General features: G+C 42.6%; 1 protein-coding gene across 2 annotated transcripts in view; it reads right to left on the reverse strand.

Moving 5' to 3' along the window:
* LOC126281380 (uncharacterized) overlaps positions 1-27,714 on the reverse strand; it is a 383,231-nt gene that overhangs the window by 9,888 nt on the left and 345,629 nt on the right. For both annotated transcript variants that reach the window (XM_049980298.1, XM_049980297.1), the window contains exons 4-6: positions 20,323-20,542; positions 16,556-16,733; positions 7,331-7,467 (exon numbers count right to left, since the gene is read on the reverse strand). In XM_049980298.1, coding sequence (XP_049836255.1) covers positions 7,331-7,467; positions 16,556-16,733; positions 20,323-20,542 — 535 coding nt within the window. The remainder of the gene's footprint in view (positions 1-7,330; positions 7,468-16,555; positions 16,734-20,322; positions 20,543-27,714) is intronic.

The raw sequence follows: 27,714 nt of genomic DNA on the forward strand, positions 1-27,714 counted from the left end.
GGTCTCCGAGCTGATAGTGTTTGCTGCTGCAAACGTCGGCCGGCAGGAGTGGTGGTGGCCCAACCGTTCTAGGCGCTACAGTCTAGAACCGCGCGACCGCTACGGTCGCAGGTTCGAATCCTGCCTCGGGCATGGATGTATGTCGTATCCTTAGGTTAGTTAGGTTTAAATAGTTCTAAGTTCTACGGGACTGATTACCTCAGCAGTTAAGTCCCATAGTGCTCAAAGCCATTTCAACCATTTTTGCAAACGTCGTTGAACTGTTCGTGCAGATGGTTGTTGTCTTGCAAACGTCTGTTGACTCAGGGATCGAGACGTCGCTGCACAATCCACTAGAGCCATGGGGATAAGATGCCTTTCATCTCGACTGCTAGTGATACGAGGTCGTTGGGATCCAGCACGGCGATCCGTTTTACCCTCCTGAACCCACTGATTCCATATTCTGCTAACAATCATTGGATCTCGCCCAACGCGAGCAGCAATGTCGGGATACGATAAACCACAATCGCGATAGCCTACAATCCGACATTTATCAAAGTCGGAAACGTGGTGGTACGCCATTCCCCCCTTATTCGAGACATCACAACAACTTTTCACCAGACAACGCCGGTAAACTGCTGTTTGTGTATGAGAAATCGGTTGGAAACTTTCCTCATGTCAGCGCGTTGTAGTTGTCGCCATCGGCGGCAATCTTATGTGAATGCTCGGAAAAGCTAATCATTTGGATGTCACAGCATCTTCTTCCTGTCTATTAAATTTCGCATCTGTAGCACGTCATTTTCAAGGTGTGGCAATTTTAAAGGCCAGTAGTGTATATACCAATGTAATGACTCATCGGTTAGCAGCGAATATTGTTCGGTTTATTGATACATTTATATATGCCAAACGGCCTTCCTCTTAGCTCAGAGGCCAGGGAGTCTGACTGCCATGCAGTGGACCTAGTTCTGTTCGCACACCGGTCTGAGATTTCTTCCCTTGTTGACTGTATGTTGTGTTCATCATTCTGACACCCATGATTATTGACACCCAAGTGGTCCAGTGTGGGGTCAGCTGAAAAAATTTGCGTCTCAGTTGTCAAACTTTCTCATGTGTGGAGTCCCAGATATCAGTGCCATACGATCATTTTGCGGCATACGCAAAATTTTTCCGAAGGCTGCAGTAAATTTACTTTTACTATTTTAATATCTACATTCACAGAATGTCTAACGATTATTTGACGAACACAGACTCTCGAGGCGCTACCAAATGTCTAACTACAGTACCAAAAATCACGTCATGAAGTGAAATCTGTAAATGTTGAGTAATTAATAAAATAAATTACACTAATGAATGCCCATACACGCAAGTTCCCATGACCAAATGCACACAGAAATAGCGCACATTTTTTTCTCAGGAATATAACAGTGGCGGGGTGCTGCGCCAAGTTTTCGTTAGCGCAGTGCGTAGGTTTTCCCATGGTGGAGGTGGAATAAACCAGAACACAACCGATTTGCTTGAATTGGATGAAATTTGTATGTTTTTCGTCTGGACTATAGCATGAAACTTATTCCAGATATCACTCCTCCTCTAATGGAACATATTCGCAATTGTGTAGTTTTATCATACGACCGGATGGTACTGTTGTTGATAATTCTTCCTGGTTATATGTCCGTGGAATTCTTCTATTCCTAACGTTTCGTCCAAAGTAGTATTGGATGAAACGTTAGGAATAGAAGAAATCTATGGACCACGGCCATATAACCTGGAAGAATGTGTAGTTTGAATCTTGTAATTGTCGTAGTAGATCCTCCAGTCTCACAAAATACAGGTTTTTGAAGGCCATGTGCTCATTTCACCTTGTCAGTACTACTTCACAGCAACATGACCGTGTAATCGTCCTCCGTGCTAACTGTAAGTTACGACTAGCCTGAAACTCCTGCACACTTCCGTAAGAGAGAACGAATCGACGAATATGAAGCGACTGCTGCGCCACGGTTTTCATGCTTGTCGTACTCAAGGACCTACAGGGAACAAAGGAAGCCCGTTGGTACTGGCGTAAAAGCGGCGCCTTGACATGTGAAGTATGCAACACCCACATGAAATTAGTTCTCGCTCCGTTTTGGTTCACTGGGCCACACCGTTACCCAAAGCTGTTGATAGGACCTACAAATTTCCAGACGATTTGCCTGCTCGCAGAATAAACCGTTCCCGCTTTCCCTTCGTTATCGCCACGTTTATCTGTCCAGCCTGTCCCACTCTCCTCGTCTCATCTTCACACATTCCACCACTTAAATGATCCATCTCGTGTGAATTAGCAAATCGTGGCACAACTAAATTTCCTGTAGTGCTTTGCTCTTCGACCAGTGTTGCACATGTGATTCGGTCGCGCCAGAGCTTGCGCGTTTCTCTGACTTAGGCAAGGCGAGTGCAATGGCGGGGCGAAAAGCCGCATTGGCCTCAGAGTGGTCGTCAGTCACACGACTAGAAAAGAAGTAGGGGACACCTACTTGGAGATAGTTTAAGACACCTTGAGCAGTGGTAGGCAAGACTTCTGGATCGGCGTCGGTCTTGGCATGATGCACTGACAGAGCTTTTTGATGTTTCCGATATGGTTGACCCTGGGGTTGGCCAGTGAAGATGGAAGACGCAGTAGCCGCGTTCGTCTATGAAACTAGGAGGAGCTGGAAACGGCCAATAAAAATGATCTCTTCTAGCAAACTGGAGCTCCGTATAACTGCCTGGAGACGAAGCAAGAAGTGCAGGGGAAAAGCAAAGCACCCTAATGGATTAACAGCAGAAGCTGATTATGGGTTGCTAGTAACAATGGACTCCGCTCCGGCTGGAGCATCGTTCAGTGTTTAGCTTCACGCGTCCGGGGATCATGGCGCTGCTGGGATCTAGGAAGTGCATGCTGTAGCGAGTTTTCTGCCATAACAGTTATAGCAGAGTGTGTTTGTGGCTAGTGCTATATCTATAATTGCGTAGAATTTCCCTGCCAGTCAGTTGACATAAAACTTTTCTGAGCCTCGTACAGTGTCATAATATTAAAAAAAAAATATAGTGGAGGAACCAGCTGTTGGGCCACGATTGCTCTGGCATTATTCAGTGTCTATAGCTTTAGGTTTTCAATAATAGTACGGTACGATACCTAGAAATCTTCTAGGTCTGATGCTATATTGTCATTCAAAAGGTTGAGTCAAAGATGGCCTAAAGCCATCAAGAGACTGCATTTGTGACGCACAGCTAGAGCTATGACGCTGTTGGGCCTGGAATTTGTATGGAAGAACTCTATTTGAATTTTTTCTGTTTTTGCTGTTACTTTTCTTTATCTTGCTTATTACCGTGTGCATCTAACTGATGTCGTGCTGCTGACTGGGACTGTCTGTTTGTATTTACTGTCTAGTGTTCACTTAGGCTATAGACCTTTTTTGGCAGCTTTGTTTGATTAATTATGATCGTTTGTTTGTTATTCTTGCATCGCCTGTTGCTGAGAATATTGTTATGTCCACTTTAATGTAATTTACTTGGTCACAGACGCTACGTTATTGATACTTTGTACTGTTGTCGTAGGTTAGTGATTTATTAGTTCGGCATATTTATCCGTATACCCTTTCGCAAAGCTGCTTAATGCCAATGGAGTTAGTATTTGATGATGTATTACCATTCAGATCTCTAGTGCCATTTGACAAACTTAGTGGTGATTCTTTCTTTATTCCCTCTCCTTTACGCGCTCCGAAATCTTATACGGTTTAAAAAAAAAATTATTTACACGTGGTCAATGGTTTATGCCTGCACAATCCACAGTGACATTCAGCTCCCAAGGTCTGAGTCACAGTTTCATGAGCTGTCTTGATATCCTACCAAGATCCACTTTTTTTAAATGTCGTATTTCTTTTCTATAGTTCCTTGCATTGATTCTGTTTCTCTGTAGCTCTTACTGCTTCATTTGTTACACTTATCTATTCCAGTTATTCCTCTCTTGCTTATTTGACGTTTTACTTTGCAAGCCTGCAGCCTACTCACCTTCATTTATTCAATAGTGTCCGATGCATGTGTGATTACTGGAGCATAGTATGCACAGTATAACACTAGTTTGCATTTTGCTACTACATCCATCCTCCTGAATAGGCTTCTTAGCCTCTGCAAAATTTCGTTGTGCTTGACTTTTCCTTTCACTAATTACTCGCACTGATTAATCACGCTCGCCAGGTTATGGAAATTTTCCTGTTTCTTTAGTAATTGACATTTTCTTATTCCTAGTGATCGGTACGGAGATTCTGAAGTACTATTTGTCGTGGCAATTGATTTATTTAATTAAAAAAACATTTTAAAGGAAGACATGGTTGTACGAGGTCCATTCAAGTTCTAAGGCCTCCGATTTTTTTTCTCCAAACTGGAAAGAGATAGAAACATGCGCATTGTTCTAAAATGAGGCCGCGTTCATTGTCAATACGTCCCAGAGATGGCAGCACCGTACGGTAGATGGAATTTTACCGCCAGCGACGAGAATGAGAACTGTTTTAAACACTTAAAATGGCGACGTTTTCCTTACTTGAACAGTGTGAAATCATTCGTTTTCTGAATTTGCGTGGTGTGAAACCAATTGAAATTCATCGACAGTTGAAGGCGACATTGGTGATGGAGCAATGGATGTGTCGAAAGTGCGTTCGTGGGTGCGACAGTTTAATGAAGGCAAAACATCGTGTGACAACAAACCGAAACAACCTCGGGCTCGCACAAGCCGGTCTGACGACATGATCGAGAAAGTGGAGAGAATTGTTTTGGGAGATGGCCGAATGACTGTTGAACAGATCGTCTCCAGCGTTGGCATTTCTGTGGGGTTCTGTGCACACAATCCTGCATGACGTCCTGAAAATGCGAAAAGTGTCATCCAGGTGGGTGTCACGAATGCTGACGGACGACCACATGGCTGCCAGTCTGGCATGTTGACAAGCAATGTTGACGCGCAACGACAGCATGAATGGGACTTTCTTTTCGTCGGTTGTGACTATGGGTGAGACGTGTATGCAATTTTTCGATCCAGAAACAAAGCGCCAGTCAGCTCAATGGAAGCACACAGATTCACCGCCACCAAAAAAATTTCGGGTAACCGCCAGTGCTGAAGAAATGATGGTGTCCATGTTCTGGGACAGCGAGGGCGTAATCCTTACCCATTGCGTTCCAAAGGGCACTACCGTAACAGGTGCATCCTACGAAAATGTTTTGAAGAACAAATTCCTTCCTGCACTGCAACAAAAACGTCCGGGAAGGGCTGCGCGTGTGCTGTTTCACCAAGACAACGATATCCGCACATCGAGCTAACGTTACGCAACAGTTTCTTCGTGATAACAACTTTGAAGTGATTCCTCATGCTCCCTAGTCACCTGACCTGGCTCCTAGAGACTTTTGGCTTTTTTCAAAAAGGAAAGACACTGTCCGTGGCCGCACATTCACCAGCCATGCTGCTATTGCCTCAGCGATTTTCCAGTGGTCAAAACAGACTCCTAAAGAAGCCTTCGCCGGTGCCATGGAATCATGCCGTCAGCGTTGTGAAAAATGTGTACGTCTGCAGGCCGATTACGTCTAGACGTAACGCCAGTTTCATCGATTTCGGGACAGTAGTTTTTTAGAAAAAAAATCGGAGGCCTTAGAACTTGAATGCACCTCGTATTATCAGGTACTGCAGACAAGGGAAACACAAGTCATTATTTCGCATCATTTGACATACTAATATACACATCTGACTATATTGTCCGTGTAGTATTATATACCTCAAAAGCATACAAGAATAAATCGAGGATTATCAGGTTTAAAAGATTCTCCATTGTACATGTCGTGTTATGATATTCCTTAACACTCTCACAGAACTGGCGGTAATCAAATGTCACTCACCTACAAAAGACTGTATTGTCTTGTTGTGTATACATACATGCCAACCAAACACAGCTGTCAACACAAGCCTCTGAACGCATGTATTTCTTAAACATATGTTACAATGTTTGCATCTGGTGTGATTTGACACCATATAATGTTCACTGGTATATGATCCCACATACGCAGCCCTTTACAAACAGTCTAATCCTCGTGATTAATGCCTGATTTACGTTCCAAAATGTGTTCACTACATACTTTATCAATTACAAATTATAAACATAACGAACTTCATTACTGCTAAAGGACGTTAGACATTCTTTTCCCTATCATATTCCTATAGTGCGCCCAGAAATGACCATATGGCAATTCTGTCTTTTTGTTTACCCGTTGACTAGTCATTCATCTGTGAAAGTGTTTATTCATTATATATCCTCTAAATTTGACAGAAAGTTACATTCAATTTATTCAGTCCAGTAACTAGCGCTGCTGATTCCGAAGGAGCTTTGCTACCTCCGGTGTTCTCTCTATTATTATTATATTCGTTGATGCCGATGAAGTCCTCTCGGACTCCCATCTAGATTACTGCGTTGACATTCTGCGACGTTCCGATGAGCATTACATCATCTTCCCACGAAGAGTCCAGATTGCGCTGGCGTCCCATACGGCGCCCCTGAGTGGCGGCCGTCTCTCTGCATTCCATCACACAGGCGTGGGATCTAAGGATCTGTGTCGGGGCGAGGAACGCCGTCCGATTCTCGGTGCATTCAGGCCTGAATATGGAAATTTAATTTATTCAACATTCCACTACAAACATGGTTTTCATTTCTAACAAAAAATAGGAAAAATGTGTACCCGGCAATGCCGGGTTTTGGAACTGGTATGTAAATGGGATTTCTGCGCCATCTTGACGCATTACCAGACGATCATGAGACTAATACTCATCGAAACGTCGCGGTTGGCAGCCCAAGAAGATTTCATCAGCGGAATACGTCGGCTAAGGCTACGTTCATTAATCCTTATCTTAAATATTCTTGCAGACTGACAAAAGCAAGATCCATTTTTTTTTATTTAAATACATCCGAATTTTCATAACTGGAACGTTTGAATATCGGTACTGATATTTATACACAGTGGAGTCACAGCAGGTTTCTCATATTAACCTCACAGTTCTTTGCTTTAAATTTCGGTAAACACTGTCTCACAGCTACCTCCCATACATTTAGCCTTTCTTGGAGCTTTCCTTGTCCATTTTTCCTACCCCCCTAAAACATCCATTCATTGTGTTTGCCTAGTGAATATCCTACATTATTTTAAGAATTACTCGTTTTCGTGTACCCGGAGGTTTGCTTATTCTCACAAGATATAACCTGAGTAACCTGTTCAAAAGAAAAGTCGAGACAGTGCCACCTAAATCGGGATACCTGGCAGCCATGATACGTATCGTTCCATCTCTCACTAACCCGAGGCGGGTACTCACCGTTGAGGATGTGCACCGCGACGGTAGCGAACTCCGTGGTGGAGATGGAGCAGGTGTAGTTGCCGCTGTCCGCTTTGTCGACGCGGGCCACAGACAGCGAGCTGTTGGCGCCTTCGTTGGTCAGATCCGTGCGCACGCTGTTAGAGCACACAGCATACAGAGTGCATTATGGATGCAGTCACCTGCTGCCTTTACTTAACTAAACACTTACAATAGAATGACAGTGCTATTACCACTTCTCAGACATTCAAAATGCTTGTCATTTCGAACGTGAGCTCAGTCAGTCTCAAGACATTACATTACGAAGAGATGGAAAAGACGCATATAGTTACTGTTCATTTACCCTTATAATACATAACATCATGACTACTGCCCACGGTAAGGCTGAATGCCCACTGATGCTGATGGGAGCACGAGGCATGGTAATAAAAGAATGTAAGTGGGTCAGTGACGCGTCGGTAATCACGCTAGCGACGATACGGGCAGCAAACGACACACTCGACTTACATAAGCGTCTTTGACAAAGGGATGATTGTTATGGCCTCTCGCCTCTGTACGAACATATCGGTTCATGTGATTATATCGTGAACATCAATGTAAAGGACAGTGAAAAAAAATGATTCAAATGGCTCTGAGCACTATGGGACGCAACTGCTGTGGTCATCAGTCCCCTAGAACTTAGAACTACTTAAACCTAACTAACCTAAGGACATCACATACATCCATGCCCGAGACAGGATTCGAACCTGCGACCGTAGCAGTCGCAGGGTTCCGAATTGCGCGCCTAGAACCGCGAGACCACCGCGGCCGGCTAAAGGACAGTGAAACCGCGAATAGGCGACAAGGTTTTGGGCGTCCGTGATACATCACAGTACAGCTTACCCGCTGTGTAAAGCATGATACGCAGGTCTGATGACTGAGAACAATTCTTGTGCAACCACAACTACTGTTTCGGAAACTAGCGTTCTGAATTAGAAGACCCCTATGTGTTCCTGTCATCAGTTAAGATTGCGGTGGACACAAGAACACCGACAGTGTATTGTGTGGAAGAATGTTACAAGTTACCTGATCGGATCGCGTTCCTTGTTACACAAGACCGACCACCATGTCCGGATTGCTGTAATCTTGGCGAACCACAGACGCAGGCCGGTGGTAGCTGACTTATCTTACAAAGGACATTCATCTGAGCTGGAAGCTTTAAGGCACGATGATAAGATTATTGCCAACCTCTTGCATCCCTTCATACTTCACGTCTTCGCAGCGGCGATTACATTTTCCAGCAGGATAACTGCATCTCAAGGCCAAAGTAGTGATGCTTGTTAGTGAATACCCGTTGTTCTATTGAGATATTGTGTCATATACTTCCAGAACCAGAGAAAGGTTAAGTCGAACCCAATCCTAGCTGAATCGCTGCTGTACTGAGTTGCAGAAGAGGACTAGCACACTTTTAAGCACATCATTTTCTTGAGTCCGTAACATCAATGCGCAAAGCATAGAACAATTTGCTCCGTCACACCTTTGCAAATAGTCTTGCCGAGAACCCGAGGAAATTCTGCTCACACGCGAAATCACGAAATGAGTCGAAGGCTTCCATCCAGTCACTCGTCGACCAGTCACGGGTGCAACGGAAGACAGCAAAAGGAAAGGTAAAGTTTTAATTTCACGTTTAGAAAATCATTCGTGCAGGAGATTCGTAGAAGTATACCATCATTTGACTGTTGTACAGACTCCATCGTGCAGGCCATAGAAATCGGCATGCACAGCATAGGGAAGCAACTGGAAGAGCTTGAAAAAAATAAATCGCCAGGCCCGGATGGAATCTCTGTTTGATTTTACAGAGACCACTGGGGGTGGTGGCATTAGCCTCTGGCTTTGCTTGAATTTATCGTAAATCTCACTGTCAGTCCCAAGCGACTGGAAAGAAATGCAAGTGACTCCCGTATATAAGAAAGTTAAAGGAAATGACCCGTATAATTCCAGAGTAAAATCCGAAACATCTGTTTGCTACGGAATTCTTGAACGCACTGAGTTCAAAAATTATAAATTTTCTTGGGGCATTAAACCATCCGTCCACAATCAAGGTGCTGGCCGACGTGGCCGAGAGGTTCTATACGCTTCAGTCTGGAACCGCGTGACCGCTACGGTCTCAGGTTCGAATCCTGCCTCGGGCATGGATGTGTGTGATGTCGTTAGGTTAGTTACGTTTAAGTAGTTCTAAGTTCTAGGAGACTGATGGCCGCAGATGTTAAGTCCCATAGTTCTCAGAACCATTTGAACCACAGTCAAGCAGGGATTTAGTAAGAATCGCTCTTGCGAGACTCAGCTTGCCCTTTTCTCACGCGGCATACTGTAAACCATGGCTGAAGGGCAGCAGGTAGATACCATATTCCTATATTTCCGGAAATCGCTTGAAACGTTGGCAACTGCAGAATGTTGACAAAGGTCCGAGCTTACGGGTCAGGTTCTCTGATATATGGTAGGCTCGAAGTATAGAAACCAGTACCTTCTCGTCGACGGCGAGAGTTCATCAGAGACAACCGTATCGTCAGGAGTGCCCAAGGGTAGCGTGATAGGATCGCTTTTATTCTCTGTATAAAATAAATGACGTCACTGCCACGGAGTTTGCTGATGATACGTTGATGTGCAGCTAAGTGTCTCAGTTGAGATACGGCGTGAGTAATGACAGCTTGCACTAAATGTAAATAAATGTAAGTTAATACGGAGAAGTAGGAAAAAAATCCTGTAATGTTCGAATACGACATTAGTAGGGTACAGCTTGACACAGTCACATCAATAACTAGGCATCAAGATGCACAGTGATACGAAATTGAATGAAAATCTGGCTGATAGTATGGAGGGCGAATTCTCGGTTTAGTTTTATTGGGAAAATGTAGCTCACTAAAAAAGGAGACAGTAGATGGAACGTTAATTACACTCTTTCTTGGGTTCTGTTCGAGTGTAGGAATCCCATCTGTGGCAGATTAAACGAAGACGTCGAGGCAGTTCAGAGGTGTGTTGCTAGATATTTTACCGCTGGGTTCGACTAGGGCGCAGGTAACCGAAGGTGCTTCCAGGACTCTAATGATAATTTCGGGCGCGAAGGCGACATTGTTTTCGCAACGCACAGTTGCAAACATAAGGAAAATCGGCATTAGAGGTAAAGGAATGTACAAGGTACAGGGACACAGTACTAGAAGTGGCTAAAGCATGTCTTGGAACAGTAGTGTGTAAAGGTAGGATGAAGCAAACAGCTTTTTGATTGGCGACTCCATGGAGTGTCCTGTACACCACGACCAGATAATGGATATACTTAGAAGAGACAGCATTGGCCGCAATTTTTTGTTTTATTAACCGCAAAATCTATTTTCGGTCACTTAGTGACCATCCTCAGTGCTCTAATACACAATTTAAATTGGTAGACACTGGTGTCAACAAGCTTAGAGCGATGTGATCGCTCTACGCTTGTTGACACCAGTGCCTACCAATTTAAATTGTATATTACAGCACTGAGGATGGCAACTAAGTGGCCGAAAATCGACTTTGCGGTTAATAAAACAAAAAAAATTACGACCAATGTTGTCTCTCCTTCTTAGCAAACAGCTTGGTGGAATGACACAGTCAAGGCAGCCTGTAAAAGGAGAAAGAATGCGTATCGAAAATGACTATATACTAGAACTCAGGTAGACAGAGAATATGTTGAAGAAAGAAACAAAGCCAAACAGATAATTGCAGCATCCAAGAAGAAATCTTGAGAAGACTTTGGAAACAGGTTGGAGGCCTTGGATCAAGCTGCTGGAAAACCATTCTGGAGTGTAATTAGCAGTCTTCGAAAGGGAGGTAAGAAGGAAATGACAAGTATTTTGGGCAGGTCAGGAAAACTGTTGGTGAATCCTGTGGATTTCTTGAGCAGATGGAGGGAATATTTTGAAGAGTTGCTCAATGTAGGTGAAAACACGATCAGTAATGATTCAGATTTCGAGGTAAAATGGGATAGGAATGATGATGGAAATAGGATCACATTAGAGGAAGTGGAGAAAATGGTCCATAGATTGCAGTGCAATAAAGCAGCTGGGGTGGATGAAATTAAGTCGGAGGTCATCAAATACAGTGGAATGTCAGGTCTCAAATGGCTACACAGGATAATTGAAATGGCCTGGGAATCGGGACAGGTTCCATCAGACTGGACAAAAGTAGTAATCACACCAATCTTTAAACGTGGAAACAGAAAAGATTGTAACAACTACAGAGGTATCTCTTTAATCAGCGTTGTGGGTAAAATCTTCTCAGATATTGTTGAAAGGAAAGTGAGAGTATTAGTTGAGGACCAACTGGATGAAAATCAGTGTGGGTTTAGGCCTCTTAAGGCTGTCAGGACCAGATCTTTAGCTTACGGCAAATAATGGAGAAGTGTTATGAGTGGAACAGGTAATTGTATCTATGCTTTATAGATCTAGAAAAGGCATATGACAGGGTTCCTAGGAGGAAGTTATTGTCTGTTCTACGAGATTATGTAGTAGGAGGCAAACTTTTGCAAGCAATTAAAGCTCTTTACATGGATAATCAGGCAGCAGTTAGAGTTGACGGTAAAGTTAGTTCATGGTTCAGAGTAGTTTCAGGGGTAAGAAAAGGCTGCAACCTGTCTCCAGTGTTATTCATATTATTTATGGATCATATGTTGAAAACAATAGACTGGCTGGGTGAGATTAAGGTATGTGAACACAAAATAAGCAGTCTTGCATATGCGGATGGTTTAGTTGTGATGGCAGATTCGATTGAAAGTTTGCAAGTAGTATTTTAGAGCTACATCAGAAATGTAAGGACTATGGTATGAAGATTATCATCTCCAAAACGAAAGTAATGTCAGTGGGATAGAGATATAAACGGATTGAGTGCCAAATAGGAGGAACAAAGTTAGAAGAGGTGGACGGTTTCAAGTACTTAGGATGCATATTCTCACAGGACGGCTACATAGTGAAAGAACTAGAAGCGAGGTGTAGCGAAGCTAATGCAGTGAGCGCTCAGCTACGATTTACTCTCTTCTGCAAGAAGGAAGTCAGTACCAAGACTAAGTTATCTGTGCACCGTTCAACCTTTCGACCAGTTTTGTTGTATGGGAGCGAATGCTGGGTGGATTCAGGTTACCTTATGGACAAGGTTGAGATTACGGATACGAAAGTAGCTAGGATGAATGCAGGACTAGTAGATGGGAACAATGGCAGGAGGGTGTCCAAAATGAGGAAATCAAAGAAACCTGGGAATGAACTCAAGGGGTGTAGCAGTTAGGGCGAACAGGCTTAGATGGTGGGGTCATGTTACACGCATGGGAGAAGCAAGGTTACCCAAAAGACTTATGGGTTCAGTAACAGAGGGTGGGAGGAGTCGGGACAGACCAAAGAGAAGGTACCTGGATTCGGTTAAGAATGATTTTGAAGTAATAGGCTTAACATCAGAAGAGGCACCAATGTTAGCACTGAACAGGGGTTCATGGAGGAATTTTATAAGGGGGCTACGCTCCAGACTGAACGCTGAAAGGCATAATCAGTCTTAAATGATGATGATGATTGACGTAAGGTAATGTTATGTATGTGGTGGAACAGCGACAACGTATTGTCCAAATGGTTCCAATGTCTCTGAGCACTATGGGACTTAAATTCTGAGGTCATCAGTCCCCTAGAACTTAGAACTACTTAAACCTAACTAAACTAAGGACATCATACACGTTCATGCCCAAGGCAGGAATCGAACCTTCGACCGTATCGGTCGCGAGTTTCCAGACTGTAGCACCTAGAACCTCTCGGCCACGACGAATTGCTTCCCCAGGGTGTAACCAACATTGCTGACATTTATTGACAGCAACTGAGACGTCTTGCAGGAGGAATCAAAGAACGACGACCAGGAATATTGCGTGAAATGATGTTACTCCCCGATAACGCCGGCTGGCAATCTCTTAGACTGACAGGAACCACTGTACAGGATTAGGGTTGGGAAGTCATTTCGCACCACCTTATTCACACAATCTTGCGCCCTCCGACTTTCACCGTCTCCGCACTCTAACGAACAAGCTTCTAGGACTCTCCTCTGCGGATGAAAATGCCTTCCGAACTTGGTGGTGCTGTGATCGGAATCGCAGATTGAAACCGTGGTCTGTAGTTAAATTGTATAATCCAGGCGTGTTTTTTCATCTATCAAGCATGTGGGCACAATGTTTCGACTCGTCCGTGCGTCTCAGACTCCAAATAACCACACGCACACACACACACACAGACACACACACACACACCGGCATGCACGCACACACGCACGAATACATATATGCAGAAATTTCTATGGGTAATCTACATACACACAAACTAGGCTTAGATTGGAAAAGTCCCAAGCAATTGAGAGGAAATTCCCAAATAAAACAAGATAATCGCTACAGGGTCTTTCCAATTAGATTTGGAGACGTGGGTTTCATTGGTCCACATTTTCATTTGTATTGTAAGCCTACTGAGAAGAGACTGTGCCGAAGAGAACACACACAATTCTGTTCACTGGTACTTTTGTCCGGCGTTGACCGAGTGCATGCTACAGCTGCTTTTGATAGAGACAACATTTTTAAGCGTAAACCTAGGATTTGTATGAATTCCGAAAAATTGTGCAACGTTTCCAGTGCACCTGGATGTCACCGTGAAATGTTCTGACTACTTGATACTGGGCTAAAAATGCTTTCCCGAGATGCCTAGAGTGTCATAAACTATCATGCCGTAGGAGTTAATACGCTAAACGTACCTAGTGTACTTCTTATAGTGAGTTACTCTATTCATTTTAAGCGTAGTAAATATATTTCTATTTCCACGAAAGGTATCCACTACTTTTGTATTTCACTGTTAATGCGATCATCTGTAAACTCCACCACTAACATTTCATCTACACCTACATCTTTCAGAAAGCGGCCTATGATCCTTGTAACAAATGTAACTGTTTATGTAAAACAGAACAATGACAACACAGTTGGATTCAATGTGTTCCTTCATTCTTGACACAGGAGTAGACTGCCAGCCTATAACAGGACTATCGTTCGCTGCATGAAAGATGTTACTCCTTGTTTACTAAGTTATCTTTTGAATAATTTTAAATACATCTGTACATGAATGTTTTTGAAGGTTAACAAGTATCTGGTGGTGGGGGAGGGGGGAGGGTTACACATAGGCTTTAAAAACATAAACACAAACCGTCATCGAGAAGGACTGTCAGCGTTCACCAGCATTATGCTTTTACTGAACGCCTATGTGCTCAAATCTGCGTGTTGGTTGTGGTCCAGCTACGATTACTTACAGTAGCAGTGGGCTGCTGCAAACGTGCATCTACGCCACTTTGATTTCCGAACATTTAGCGTCTGCAGCATCGTGTTTACTGCCACCTTGTCTTTGTTTAGGGTTGTGAGATAAATGTGGTATCCTTCGTTTGACGATATTCGCTAGGTACCACAGTATTATTCATAGCATGATTATAAAACTGAAATAGCACACTACATGTTGAACATGTATTGCGAAGTTGAAATTGCAATGCACTTGTTGTAGATGCATTACGATTATATTAAGAATAACTTGTCTATTGCACTGAGCCATTTACCTCTTTTGATCTGCACTTATTATGCCTGTTTGAACATGCATGTCAAGCAAATGTTCCCTCTCCTTCACGTTCATATAATGTTACCTAGATGATCTCACATAACAGCCTTCAGAGACAGCAAGTGCAAGAATTTGGCTGCGTGCAGACATAGCAGAATCACGAACACACCATCATACGTTGCAGTTACCTTTTTCCAACTGGCCCTATCAATATTAGTCAGTAAGGTCTACCGTCTCCGTCGGCTCTCAAATGAAGTGCATCCTCTCTTTCTTCACGTCTAGTTGTCATATGAGTTCCAATCTCACCGATCTCGCGAACTTTATTCATATCTCAATTATTTCATCTCTCTTTTATTTCTCCGCTTATCGCATCGTGGTCTCCCATGATCAGTTACACGTTCGTTTCCTTCTATGACTGCTTATGAATTTTTCAAGTATTCCATTCATAAAATCATTAACAACGATTAAACTAGTATACAAATAGACAGTTAATTGTTTTGGTTAGGTACATAATACTATCATTACTTTCATTACTTAACTAAGTCCTTTTGCCAACTACTACAAAGCTAGCTACAACGCTCTTCGTTACTGCTTGTTTTCCACAATAATTGTCTAACGAGAAATCTTATGCCAGTTTCCGTTTCGGTTAAGTAATCTAAAACAGTGTTAACCCGAGGAACTCATTACTACCACTCGTCCTGTACATGTTTTATACCTACTACCGCAGATACTACCCTTCAGAGCGATATAACAAACAATCACAAGATGCCGAAATAAATGATTGTAGCCGTGTCAAAAGCTGTATTTGGAAATAAATTTTTTTATTTCTTGATGGTGACTAGTTTCGAACAATTTTGTCCATTTTCAAACCATCCGTGTCATAACTGTGACAAATACAGGCGATCGCCTATGTAGAAAACCCGCCCCAGCAGTGATGATAAGAGTGGCGCTATGGCCGACTTAACATTATTAACTGTAGTGTCCGTCCAATGCGGTGTATTTACTGTTGTGGAATCTGCCACACTGCCGCCCTGATCATCACTTCAGGGGCTGTTTTTTGTACACAGGCGATAGCCTGTATTTGACACTTACATCGCGAATGGTTTGAAAATTCACACAGGTGTCCGGAACTAGTCACCATCACAAAATAAAAAAAAAAGATACTTCTCAATGCAATTTTTGGCTGAGCTACAACCATTGTTTCAATTATAAGACAAGTTGAGAACCTATTTTTAACCTGCAGCATGCTGCAAGTTCATAAATGACAAGGTGTATCTGATTATAACAAGAGATTCATGACATTAAACAGTCACTGTTGACCAAGACTGGAATGTATAGTTACTAACTAATTAACCAAACTATGTGAACTATAGCAAAAAATAGCATATTGAAGAAAATATAAGAAAGTGTACACATTTCGGATTATTGACTACTGAAACATGCTTCGCTTGAGCAAAAAAAAAGGCAGAAGGGCATGCCTAGAGTCAATAGTCCATGAAGGAGGAATGAGGAGGGTGGCTGGAGAAGATTAATGGATTGCGGCACACGAAGGAGAAGCCGCCGTGCACTGGGAAGAGCGCCGTGAGTGATGGAGCAGACGAACTGTGCTTACCTTATCCCTCCTCTCGTCGTGTCGTAGTTTAGGACGCGGTCACCATGAAGCCACGTGACGACTGACGACGTCATGGAAACATGCCTCACGAGGCATGAAAGCTGGATCGTGCTCTCCGCCTCGTAGAATTTGTCGTGGACTTGATGGCCTTGCTCGTCGACTATCATTACCTCTGGAGCTGTAATTGGACACCTTATATTTTGTAATGCGTGGCAGTTTTAGAAAAAAGCATAATAAAACATTCATGGTGTATAGCGAAATGGACATTCCTTACACTGCTTTGAACAATCAAAAATTTTGCTTTAAAACATTTGCAAAAGGTGAACGTGGTGAACTTAATTGTACTATAACAGCATCTATGTATTCTGTTTCACGATCCGATTCATACATTGTTTATTTTTATTGGAATAATATTACAACTATTGTAATACGTCACTGATGGTCAATTTGACCAAAATACTTGATAGAAAGTAGGGTAAGGAACTGTGGTGATCGGTACTTGAGGGCACAGAGATCTATGCATTTCCTCAAAATATAGTACAGTGCAGAATATATTTCTCACATTTAGTGAAAGTGTAGTGGATGGCGACGTATATGCTCCAGAGTAAGTGCATGATAAAGAGCAAGCTCTATCCACGTTAGTGCTGTATGTTTTTTTTTTTTTTTTTTTTTTTGGCAAGTAAATACGGAATTTCAGGTAGATTTAATAGACGATGTGAGGGTAACATTATCAATAGCTTTATTACCGTATTGATATAATCATACCATTTCTGGTAGCTACAATAGCGCTGTAGTTGTAGAATATACAGAAATATCAAGTACACACAAATGACAGGTGGACCTCAGGGAAATTACGCGATTTCGATCATGAGGGTGAGTCACTCGGTAGTGAGTGGTCTACATTGTATGAAATCAACTTGTGAAAAGGAGAACTGTGCGATTCGTGTTCATGATTAAGTATTTAAAGCAAGTGGTTTAGTGAAAAAGTGTGTGGAACCGTGAATTTTGAGTATTTTCGATGATCGCGAAGCGTTATATGAATGAAACAAAATCATACGGTTTCAGAGACCTTTTCGAGTCTCAAACATCTATAAATCTATATATGCAGACCGAAAAGACGAATGAAAGATTCGAAGTTGGTCTGCTGCTCATTATTGTACAACTCGGACTATCTTAGCACGTCCCCATTCCTTTGGATTTAGGGGGGAGGTGTCCTAGTTCCTAGGGTAGTCCGTGTAGTTGTGCTCGTTGCCAGGTTGTCCTAGTTGTTAGCCACCATAGTGAGCCGGAGAATCAAGTTCGAATCCCAGCGTCGGTACAAGTTTAATTCGTCACTTCAGTTAGGTGAATCCATACTAATATTTAGGGGATCATACCCGTAGAAGATCTTCTGAAGTAACTAAATAAATGTATTATTCACAGCGTGAGAAGTTGAAACGAACCAACACCCGTGGCTAAGCAAACTGAGGACTGCTCGATTGAGAGAATCTGAAAAGGGACTGTAAAGTAAAAAGAAGTGTCAGATTGAACTGTGCTTCATTCTGATCATTCCAAGAACTTTGGTAATTGTGATTCACTATATATAGAGGAAGAAGTGCGTAAGTTGCTCTTGGCGTGTGGTTCCACTAATAGCCCCTATGTAACTAACGTAGACAACTATTTCTTATCGTCCTTAAACATGAGTGAACTCTTCAGTGAAATTCAGATAACCAAAAAGATGAGGCGATATTACATTCGGTTCACTTTGACATGGGCCGAGCAATACCAAGAGGATGGCTGGCAATGTTGGGAAAATACGACGTGTGTTCTAGCACCAGCAGGAAAAACGAGGAAATTTCTGAGTTTCCACCAAAGGAACAAACATTTGATTCACGAACAAAGACGGTTCCTTCTAAAACAATTGCATATCCTAGAAAGGGCATTTCACAATGGACGAGGAAAATAGAGACACCAGGAAACGTAAAATTCCTTAATGTTAAGGCAAGAACGTCTCGTACTGGTCCCAACAAACCGACCTGTACAGGAAATGAATCGTGTTACTTGGAGTTGATTGACAGGAGGAGGCCAGGATGTTACCATAGGCGAGTTCATTTTTCCGCCGCCATCGCGTCATACCACCCAACAGAGTGACATACGACACTGTCGTTTGTAGTAGTAACTCAGTGATATCTAGAAGCAGGTAAAATACTACAGTTTTGTCATGATCGACCACTGGGCTACAGGCTTAGGTCGACCCGGACTAGCCCCGTCGTTTGTTATTTTCATTTCCTTCCTATATACACAACTGACCATTGAAATTGCTACACCACGAAGATGACGTGCTACAGACGCGAAACTTAACCGACCGGAAGCTGTGCAAAAAATTAGCTTTTCAGAGCATTCACACAACTTTGGTGCTGGTGGCGACACCTACTATGAGCTGACATGAGGAAAATTTTCAACCAATTTCTCATACACAAACAGCAGTTGACCGGCGTTGCCTGGTGAAACGTTGTTGTCATGCCTCGTGTAATAAGGAGAAATGCGTACCATCACGTTTCCGACTGTGATAAAGGTCGGATTGTAGCCTATCGTGATTGCGGTTTATCGCATCGCGACACTGCTGCTCGCGATAGTCGAGACCAAATGTATGTTAGCTGAATATTGAATCGGTGGGTTCAGGAGGGTAATACAGAACGCCGTGCTGAATTCCAACGGCCTCGTATCACTAGCAGTGGATATGACAGGCATCTTATCCGCATGCCAGTAACAGATCGTGCAGCCACGTCTCGATCCCTGAATCAACAGATGGGGACGTTTGCAAGACAACGACCATCTGCACGAACAGTTCGACGACGTTTGCAGCACCATGGAGTATCAGCTCGGAGACCATGGCTGCGGTTACCCTTGACGTTGCATCACAGAGAGGAGCGCCTGAGTTCACAAATGGCAAAACGTCAGTTTTTCGGATGAATCCAGGTTCTGTTTACAGCATCATGATGGTCGCATCCGTGTTTTGCAACATCGTGGTGAACGCACATTGGAAGCGTGCTTCGTCATCGCCATACTGGCATATCACCCGTCGTGATGGAATGGGGTGCCATTGCTTATACGTCTCGGTCACCTCTAGTTCGCATTGATGTCACTTTGAACGGTGGACGTTACATTTCAGATGTGTTACGACCCGTGCTCTACCCTTAATTCGATCCCTGCGAAACCCTACATTTCAGCAGGATAGTGCACGACCGCTTGTTGCAAGTCCTGTACGGGCCTTTCTGGATACAGAAAATGTTCGACTGCTGCCGTGGCCAGCACATTCTCCAGATCTCTCACCAACTGAAAACGTCTGCGTCAGTGGTGGCCGAGAATCTGGCTCGTCACAATACGCCAGTCACTACTCTTGATGAACTGTGGTATCGTATTGAAACTGCCTGGGCAGCTGTACCTGTTCACGCCATCCAAGCTCTGACTCAATGCCTAGGCCTATCAAGACAGTTATTACGGCCAGAGGTGGTTGCTCTGGGTAGTGATTTCTCAGGATCTATGCACCCAAATTGCGTGAAAATGTAATCAAATGTCAGTTGTAGTATAATATATTTGTCCAATGAATACCCTTCTATCATCTGCATTCCTTCTTGGTGCAAGAACGAAGAGCTTGCCACATACAGTGAAGTGTCTGTAGCTATCCGTTGTAGAATTCACGCCCACGCGATGCTCATGACACAACTACCCGCTAGTGTACAAGGCTGCAAGTGGCAGCTAGTGTGAACGGACGGAGGCGGACTCACTCTGGACCAGGAGGTAGGACTGGGCGGCGCGCGGCGGGTGCGTCGACACCTGGCACTCGTAGAGCCCCTGGTCGCGGATGGCGGCGCGCTGCACCAGCAGGCGCCAGTTGTTGGGGTACTGGAAGTCGACAACGTAGCGCTGGTCGGCGCTGTACGTCGCGTGGCCCACCGTCAGCAGCTGCATGTCCTCAGAGCCCTCCTGCCGGAACACCCACGACACCTGCAAACCACCGCCTCCGGCAATTAGCCACCCTTTCACCGCCGTCACAACGACGGAGGATAAAACTCGACAAAAGAAAAGTTTGTAGAATCCATAGGCACAAAATAGAAAGTGTTTCAACGAAAATTATCATAGGGGTTTGTAGAAAAAATATCCGCTACCAGTCACAATAAAAGGTTGTTTATTTGTCACTCGACCAGTTTCGGGCTTGTGCCCATCTTCAGGTGTTTGTACTTTCATGTACATGTACATCATCATCTACATTTATACTCCGCAAGCCACCGAACGGCGTGTGGCGGAGGGCACTTTACGTGCCACTGTCATTACCTCCCTTCCCTGTTCCAGTCGCGTATGGTTCGCGGGAAGAACGACTGCCGGAAAGCCTCCGTGCACGCTCTAATCTCTCTAATTTCACATTGGTGATCTCTTCTCGGGAGGTATAAGTAGGGGGAAGAAATATATTCGATACCTCATCCAGAAACGCACCCTCTCGAAACCTGGCGAGCAAGCTACACCGCGATGCAGAGCACCTCTCTTGCAGAGTCTGCCACTTGAGTTTGCTAAACATCTCCGTTACGCTATCACTGTTACCAAATAACCCTGTGACGAAACGCGTCGCTCTTCTTTGGATCTTCTCTATCTCCTCCGTCAACCCGATCTGGTACGGATCCCACACTGATGAGCAATACTCAAGTATACGTCGAACGAGTGTTTTGTAAGCCACCTCCTTTGTTGATGCACTACATTTTCTAAGGACTCTCACAGTGAATCTCAACCTGGTACCCGCCTTACCAACAATTAATTTTATGTGATCATTCCACTTCAAATCGTTCCGCATGCATACTCCCAGATATTTTACAGAAGTAACTGCTACCAGGGTTGGTTCCGGTATCATATAATCATACAATAAAGGATCTTTCTTTCTATGTATTCGCAATACATTACATTTGTCTATGTTAAGGGTCAGTTGCCACTCGCTGCACCAAATGCCTATCCGCTGTAGATCTAGTACTGTTGGAGATCGCTGTATAAATACAAAAAAAATATTTTCTGGTGATTACACAGAAATAAGTGGGACAATTGTAAGTGGTAAGGCAGCATTTGACGAAAATATTTACATCTGCTACATCTATGTTCTTTGACCACAGCCCTCATGTTTGTATGTACACATAGTGTATTTCACAAGGGCACATCATAGTAGTGTAATATGGAGCTATACTTGGTAATACTGAAATATGCACGTGGAAACGACCATAAGTGTGTAACTAAGTGGCAAAACTATCACCACAGCATAACTCTAATAATGGTGCTTCATAGTTTTGTAAGTACAGATATATTTTTGTCAAATGCTGTTTTACCACTTACAATTGTCCCACTTGTATCTGTGTAGTCACCAGCAAGCAATTTTTTTGTATTTATACAGTGATCTCGAACAGTAAAACAAGTACATGAGTGTGTAAACACCTGAAACCGGTTGTGTGACAAATAAACAATCTTTCATTGTGACTGGTGGCGGATATGTTTCTACAACCCAACCCCATAATGGAACAGTCACGGAGATCGACAGCATCCACTGTGGATAAAATTCATAAAATTATTATACCACAATCAGTGTTTAGTGCCCATATTCTACAGCACACTAAGATGGTACAAACGCAGTTGGGAAGAGACCGGCACAAATGCACATCAGGATACGAACATTTTTCCACATAAAGAGACCGAAAAGAATGTCCCTCGTATAAAGAAACGGAGATTTCTGATTATCTCATCATTCTCAATAAATAATAAGGCTGCTAAGGCGATGGACGATCTCTGACAAAGTGTGAAATCACATACAATTTGTGATATTACTCTTTAGCTCCCTTTGTGTGGTACTCTGGTGGTGGTGGTGGTGTGTTGGAGCTTATGGGCGCTCAACATCGAGGTCATCAGCGCCCTGACACACATTAAAAGGAACGAACGTGGACAGACCTAAGAAAACTAAAGCACACACTTAAAGAAAGCAGGAAAAGAAGGAAAATGTTACATAAGAAAGTAAAGCCTAAGGAAAGGGGAAACATAGCAACAAGAATGTCACAGGAAATTGTTATTGGCTACCCACTTACATAAAATATGGGCTAGCTTGTCACACAGTGAGCAAATTAAAATCCTCTCCCTAAAATCTTTGTAAAAACATTTGACATGTCACAGAACTTTAAAACTTTAGCCACATTCGTCCGAGTGTTGCCTAAAGTGGTTGCCTAAGAGTGGTACTCTATACAAGGCAAGGGTTACATTCTGGGCAGTAGGTAGAAATCGCACAAAACAGTTTGGCCAATATCGGTGTACCCAGAGCGGTAATTGGTGACGGCAGTGGTGGGGGCTACATAGTGATGGACCAAACGTGCCTCATTAAGAACATTTCCTGTACGTATAATAAGTGAAGATTGGAGTCCTGTGTTGTGCATTAAACGTCCCTTGTGAACAATCGGCGGGTGGCAGGAGGCGGCCATCTCTTCAGAGCAATGGGGTGGAATCAGCCAGCGTTGACGACGAGAATGCGTGTCTACACCCGTGCCACGTTATTTTGCGCCAGCGCTACTCTTGTGAAATACCAGATTTTCGAACATAATTCATTTATGACTTATGGCGCAAAATGGGCGATTCAAATGTGACAGTACTGTAATGGTACTAAGAAGAAGATTTAATGACTGTTGTGGACCGAAACTGAAGGAAAGAAATAGGACGAATGTTATTCTAGCAGAATGAGAGCAATATTGATATTGACAAAAAGGGTTGACACTCAACGTAAGCACATAATCGATCTGTTATACCATTCAGTTACACATTCTAACGTTACACAGGCCTTACATTTCCTTAAACAGAATTTGTCGCTATATTTTCTTGACTGTTGCTGATGAAATAAAAGTAATTAATTAAACATGGAAAGCAAATGAGGTTTGTTAATTTTTTAACAATAGGGTAGACTGATAAGACGAAATACAAACAAAATTGTATATTTTCCGGTATGGCTAGAAGCAGAAAAGGATGTGCGACCTTGATTTCAAATTCAAACGTGATATAGGCATGTAGTAAGATTGATCCACTGCCACAAGTATAGGAATTTGTGAAACTATTTAAGAAGCTCCGTGACTGCCTGTCGAATTGAGTGTTACGATTAAAAGAAACAAAAAATCTGAAGTACATCAACAACCTGAGGTTAATAAGTGAGTCATCTATCGATTGTGTTTGATCATAATGTAGGAGGTTCCACGCCGGAACAGCAAGGGAAAGAATAAATCTCGATAAGTAGGTAGCACACATATCTGTCTCGTTTTTATTGATATTTTTGGGTGGATGCGAAGCCCCGTAATAGGAAATGGCTGTCCTGCGATTATTCGAAACTTTAACGTAATTATATCCGCAAAATCATACAGAAGGTGTCAACTGCTATTCGCCTCAATTCATTGTGGCAGAGTAAATTAATTTTATTGTAACAGTCAGCAGTGGAACATAAGCGTTATGGATCTCTCACTAAAGGGCTATGTTATCTGTATAAGCTGATAAGTGTTCCTTTACAAAAAAGACTGTAATGTTTATTTCATATGTATAAATAGACGAGGGAAGAAACTGAACTGTATTCTAACCACCATAATTAAAATGAGTTCTGGAGATGCTGATGAAATCTCAGATGAATTATGAAGGTACGATATTGAAATACATAAAAAAAAATTCCAACGTAATCTTGTAAAATTACTCGTCCGTGAGCAAAAAATTTTTATCACCAAGTAGCCTTCTGTGAAAACGAAGAGAAATAAAATAAACGTCAGTAAATCCCACAACTGTAATGTAAGGTGGGATTGAAATGTGAAAGCAGGAAGGTGGTCTCGATAATGGTTCCTCATAGGGAATTTTGGATACTGTTCCAGAAATGACATATATGATACGTCAGAAAGTTTTGCAGAGATTAATATATTTACACCAAACACATATTTCAGAAGCACAGAACAGCGAATTGAAAATAGTCTTAGCAAGAAGCGAATGTAAACAAAAATGAAAATTAACGACTTTTTATTAAGTAATGAGGAGCTGGTATAGGCTACAATAGTCCCAGGCGTATTTAGATTACAAAATAATCTAGGATGACACCGAATAATACCAAGCAAGGTACCGCAGTGGTCAGTACACTTCACTCGAGTTCTGGAGAACGACGATTCAAATGTCCATCCGGCCATGTGGACTTAGATTTTCGGTAATTTCCCCAAATCGCTTCAGGTAAATTTTGGGATGGTTCCTTTGAAAGGGCACTGCCGATTTCCTTACCCAGGCTACCTTAATCAGAAATTGCGGTCCGTCTCTGATGACCTCGGCGTCCACGGAATGTTATATCCTGATCTCCAACCATAAATCGATAATGTAAAGTAGATATATAGTAAGAAAGAAATAGGCAGAAAACCATACACATTAAGTATGGATATTTATTCAGTTATAGCCAAGTATATCACATGATGTTAACCAACAGTTCCAGCATTTTTCGAAAATGGTGGAGGAGTGATACTCAAGAGTCAACTTTAGGTTACAATATCTCCGGATGTAATTAACATTTTACAATGCAACAAACGGCACTGATTACGTATTTGTTTATATGTTCAGATGTGCTAACAAAAATAACGGGGTTCCATTTAAAAAACGTAGATTTGTGTTAAAAAACATACTTCCGTGCATTTTTATATGGTTTGTATTAAACAATTACACTAGCCCCTCTCCTCACGTTCGGTCTGTGGAATCGGTTCGTCAGTGTTTGATGTGGTTTACGAAATATCTCCAACGGTAACGGTAGGTGACTCATCCTGTATATAGACGGCATACAATGACAAAAGTAAGCAATTTTTTAGAATGGTTCTTTGGGAAACAGCGTAACATGTTGTATTTCAAGGAAAATAATGGGTTTTTCGAAATAGAATGTAATTGGATTGATGAAAAATCTAATCACCTCACGTGCATGACGTTTTGACTGTAATCTCTGTATTGTGTATTAACCTGTCTTACACCTTTAAGCTCTCAGGATTCCAAATCTCGTCCGGTACAGTCCCCAACATCCTGTGTTTCCCTCCCATTCTGTCTGATAACTCTCCTCTGATCCAGGGTTCGGAGCGGCTTTTCCAAATTCTCCCTACGTCCTAAACCACACCAATAATTTTCTTCACCTCACTTCCTTTCCCTTCTGCCAGAAGACGGAGCCACTGGCTTCGTAAGCTTTCAAATTTAAATACCTTGATATATGTAATATGGAACGCGCTCCCCTGTGATCTTCGTCTTATCCAGAACTACTCAACATTCAAGACGGAACTCAAGACTTACATATTAGGGACGGTATAGCCACCATTGTTGTGCCCCTCCCATCTCTTTCTTTCTCCTCTCCATCACAGCTTCGAATTTGACCGTTCTATTTCTCTTCCTCTAACCTATCTACCTCTTATATATCTCTTTCACCCCATTCTATCGTCTTATGTCTCTGCTCGATGAGAATAACTCACAAGCTGCAAGAACATAACGAGAAAATTCCCAACTAACAATGGGACTGACATTCAGAAAAGAAAAGTATGTTTACTTTCATATACATAGTCATTATTATTATTATTATTGTTATTATTCTTGATTGTTATAATTATTTTTATTGTTATAATTATCATTGTACTACTGTTATAATACCTATTTTTTTCTTTAACATCAATACTGCATAATAGGCTATATTTCCCTAATGTTATGTAGAAACTGTAACTCGTTCAATCTGAGTATGCCTTGTTAGGTGTAAGAGAGGGCCTGAAGGCCCTAATCTTGCCAGGTAAAATAAATGCATAAATAAATAAGTAAATAATATGGCAACTGTCAAAACATAAGTATTCTTATTTGTTAGTAGGTTTAATATAAATAAAAAAGTGCAGCTAGCCTTCAGTGACAATTGAGTTAACGTCAAGGAAAGTAGCATTAGTTGTCATCCTTTCCATATCAAACGTTCCCTCACATAAAGTCTTGGTATTTGCGGTAAAAGTATTTGTTCAGATGTTGGCTTTTTACAGCAGTTCATCAGTATTCCCTCATCAGCTTTCACTGGACGTGATTACCCCACCAGCATAGTTCAAAATGACCTTTTCTAGGCCATCACGTCCAATCCTGGTACTGCTGATCCCTCCAAAAAAGCAACTTAATAGTACACCTCTTTTCACGCAGTGTTACCCCGCATTATTCAGCTGCTTCACCAAGGTTATGGTTTCCTAAAATCATGCCCTGAATTGTGGTCCATTCCGCACATATTGCCACCCACACAACAGTTTTCTGTCGCCATCCCAATCTCCGCAATATCCGTGTCAAACCCATGCTACTTATGCACACATTTCTGTACCCTAAAGCTCCTACCCCTGCGATCATCCCCTTTGTACGACTTGCCATTTGCACCCTCCTGCTAATACCTATACCAACCATGTAGCTGGGGAAACATATACTATCAAAGGGAAAGCCATTTGTGACACGAGATACGTCATATACCAGCTGCTACGTTAACACTGTTGGGCCTTTTACATCGTCATATCTACAACAAAGTTATCCGTTACGATGAATGGGCACAGACTGAGGGTATATACAGGCCTGTTTCTGAGCATTCCGTACAACATGACTGTCTTGATCTCGATGCCTGTTTCATCACACACGCCATGTTGATTCTTCCCCCAGACACCAGTTTCTCAAAACTCCTCTATTGGGAATTGGTGTTACAACATGTCGGTGGTTCTCGACACGAATCTGAACCTAATTTATGTTAATTTCCTCGATCTCAGCATTTTTCCTGTAACTGTTTCTATATTCACTACCTTTTAGGTTTCCGTGTGTTTCACTCTTTGATCATTCAATTTCTGCCCGCCCCCTCCTCCCCCCTCACCCACGTCTGGCAATAACTTCTGTCTTGTGTTTTATCCTGTCTTACGCCTTAAAGTCTAATGTTTTCGAATCTCGTCTGTTGCGGACCCATGCAATAAGTATTTCATTTCATCCCGCCTGGTACATTGTACCTGACCCGGGATTATGGCTGACTTTTCGAACTCTCTCCATTTTATAGGCCTCACCAATACTTGTCATTCACATCTTTTCCTTCCTGATCAACCCTTGGGCGAGAAGAAGGAGCCAGTGGCCCTGAAAGC

This window comes from Schistocerca gregaria, chromosome 7, assembly GCF_023897955.1.
Source record: "Schistocerca gregaria isolate iqSchGreg1 chromosome 7, iqSchGreg1.2, whole genome shotgun sequence".
In the NCBI taxonomy this organism is placed as follows: Eukaryota; Metazoa; Arthropoda; class Insecta; order Orthoptera; family Acrididae; genus Schistocerca; species Schistocerca gregaria.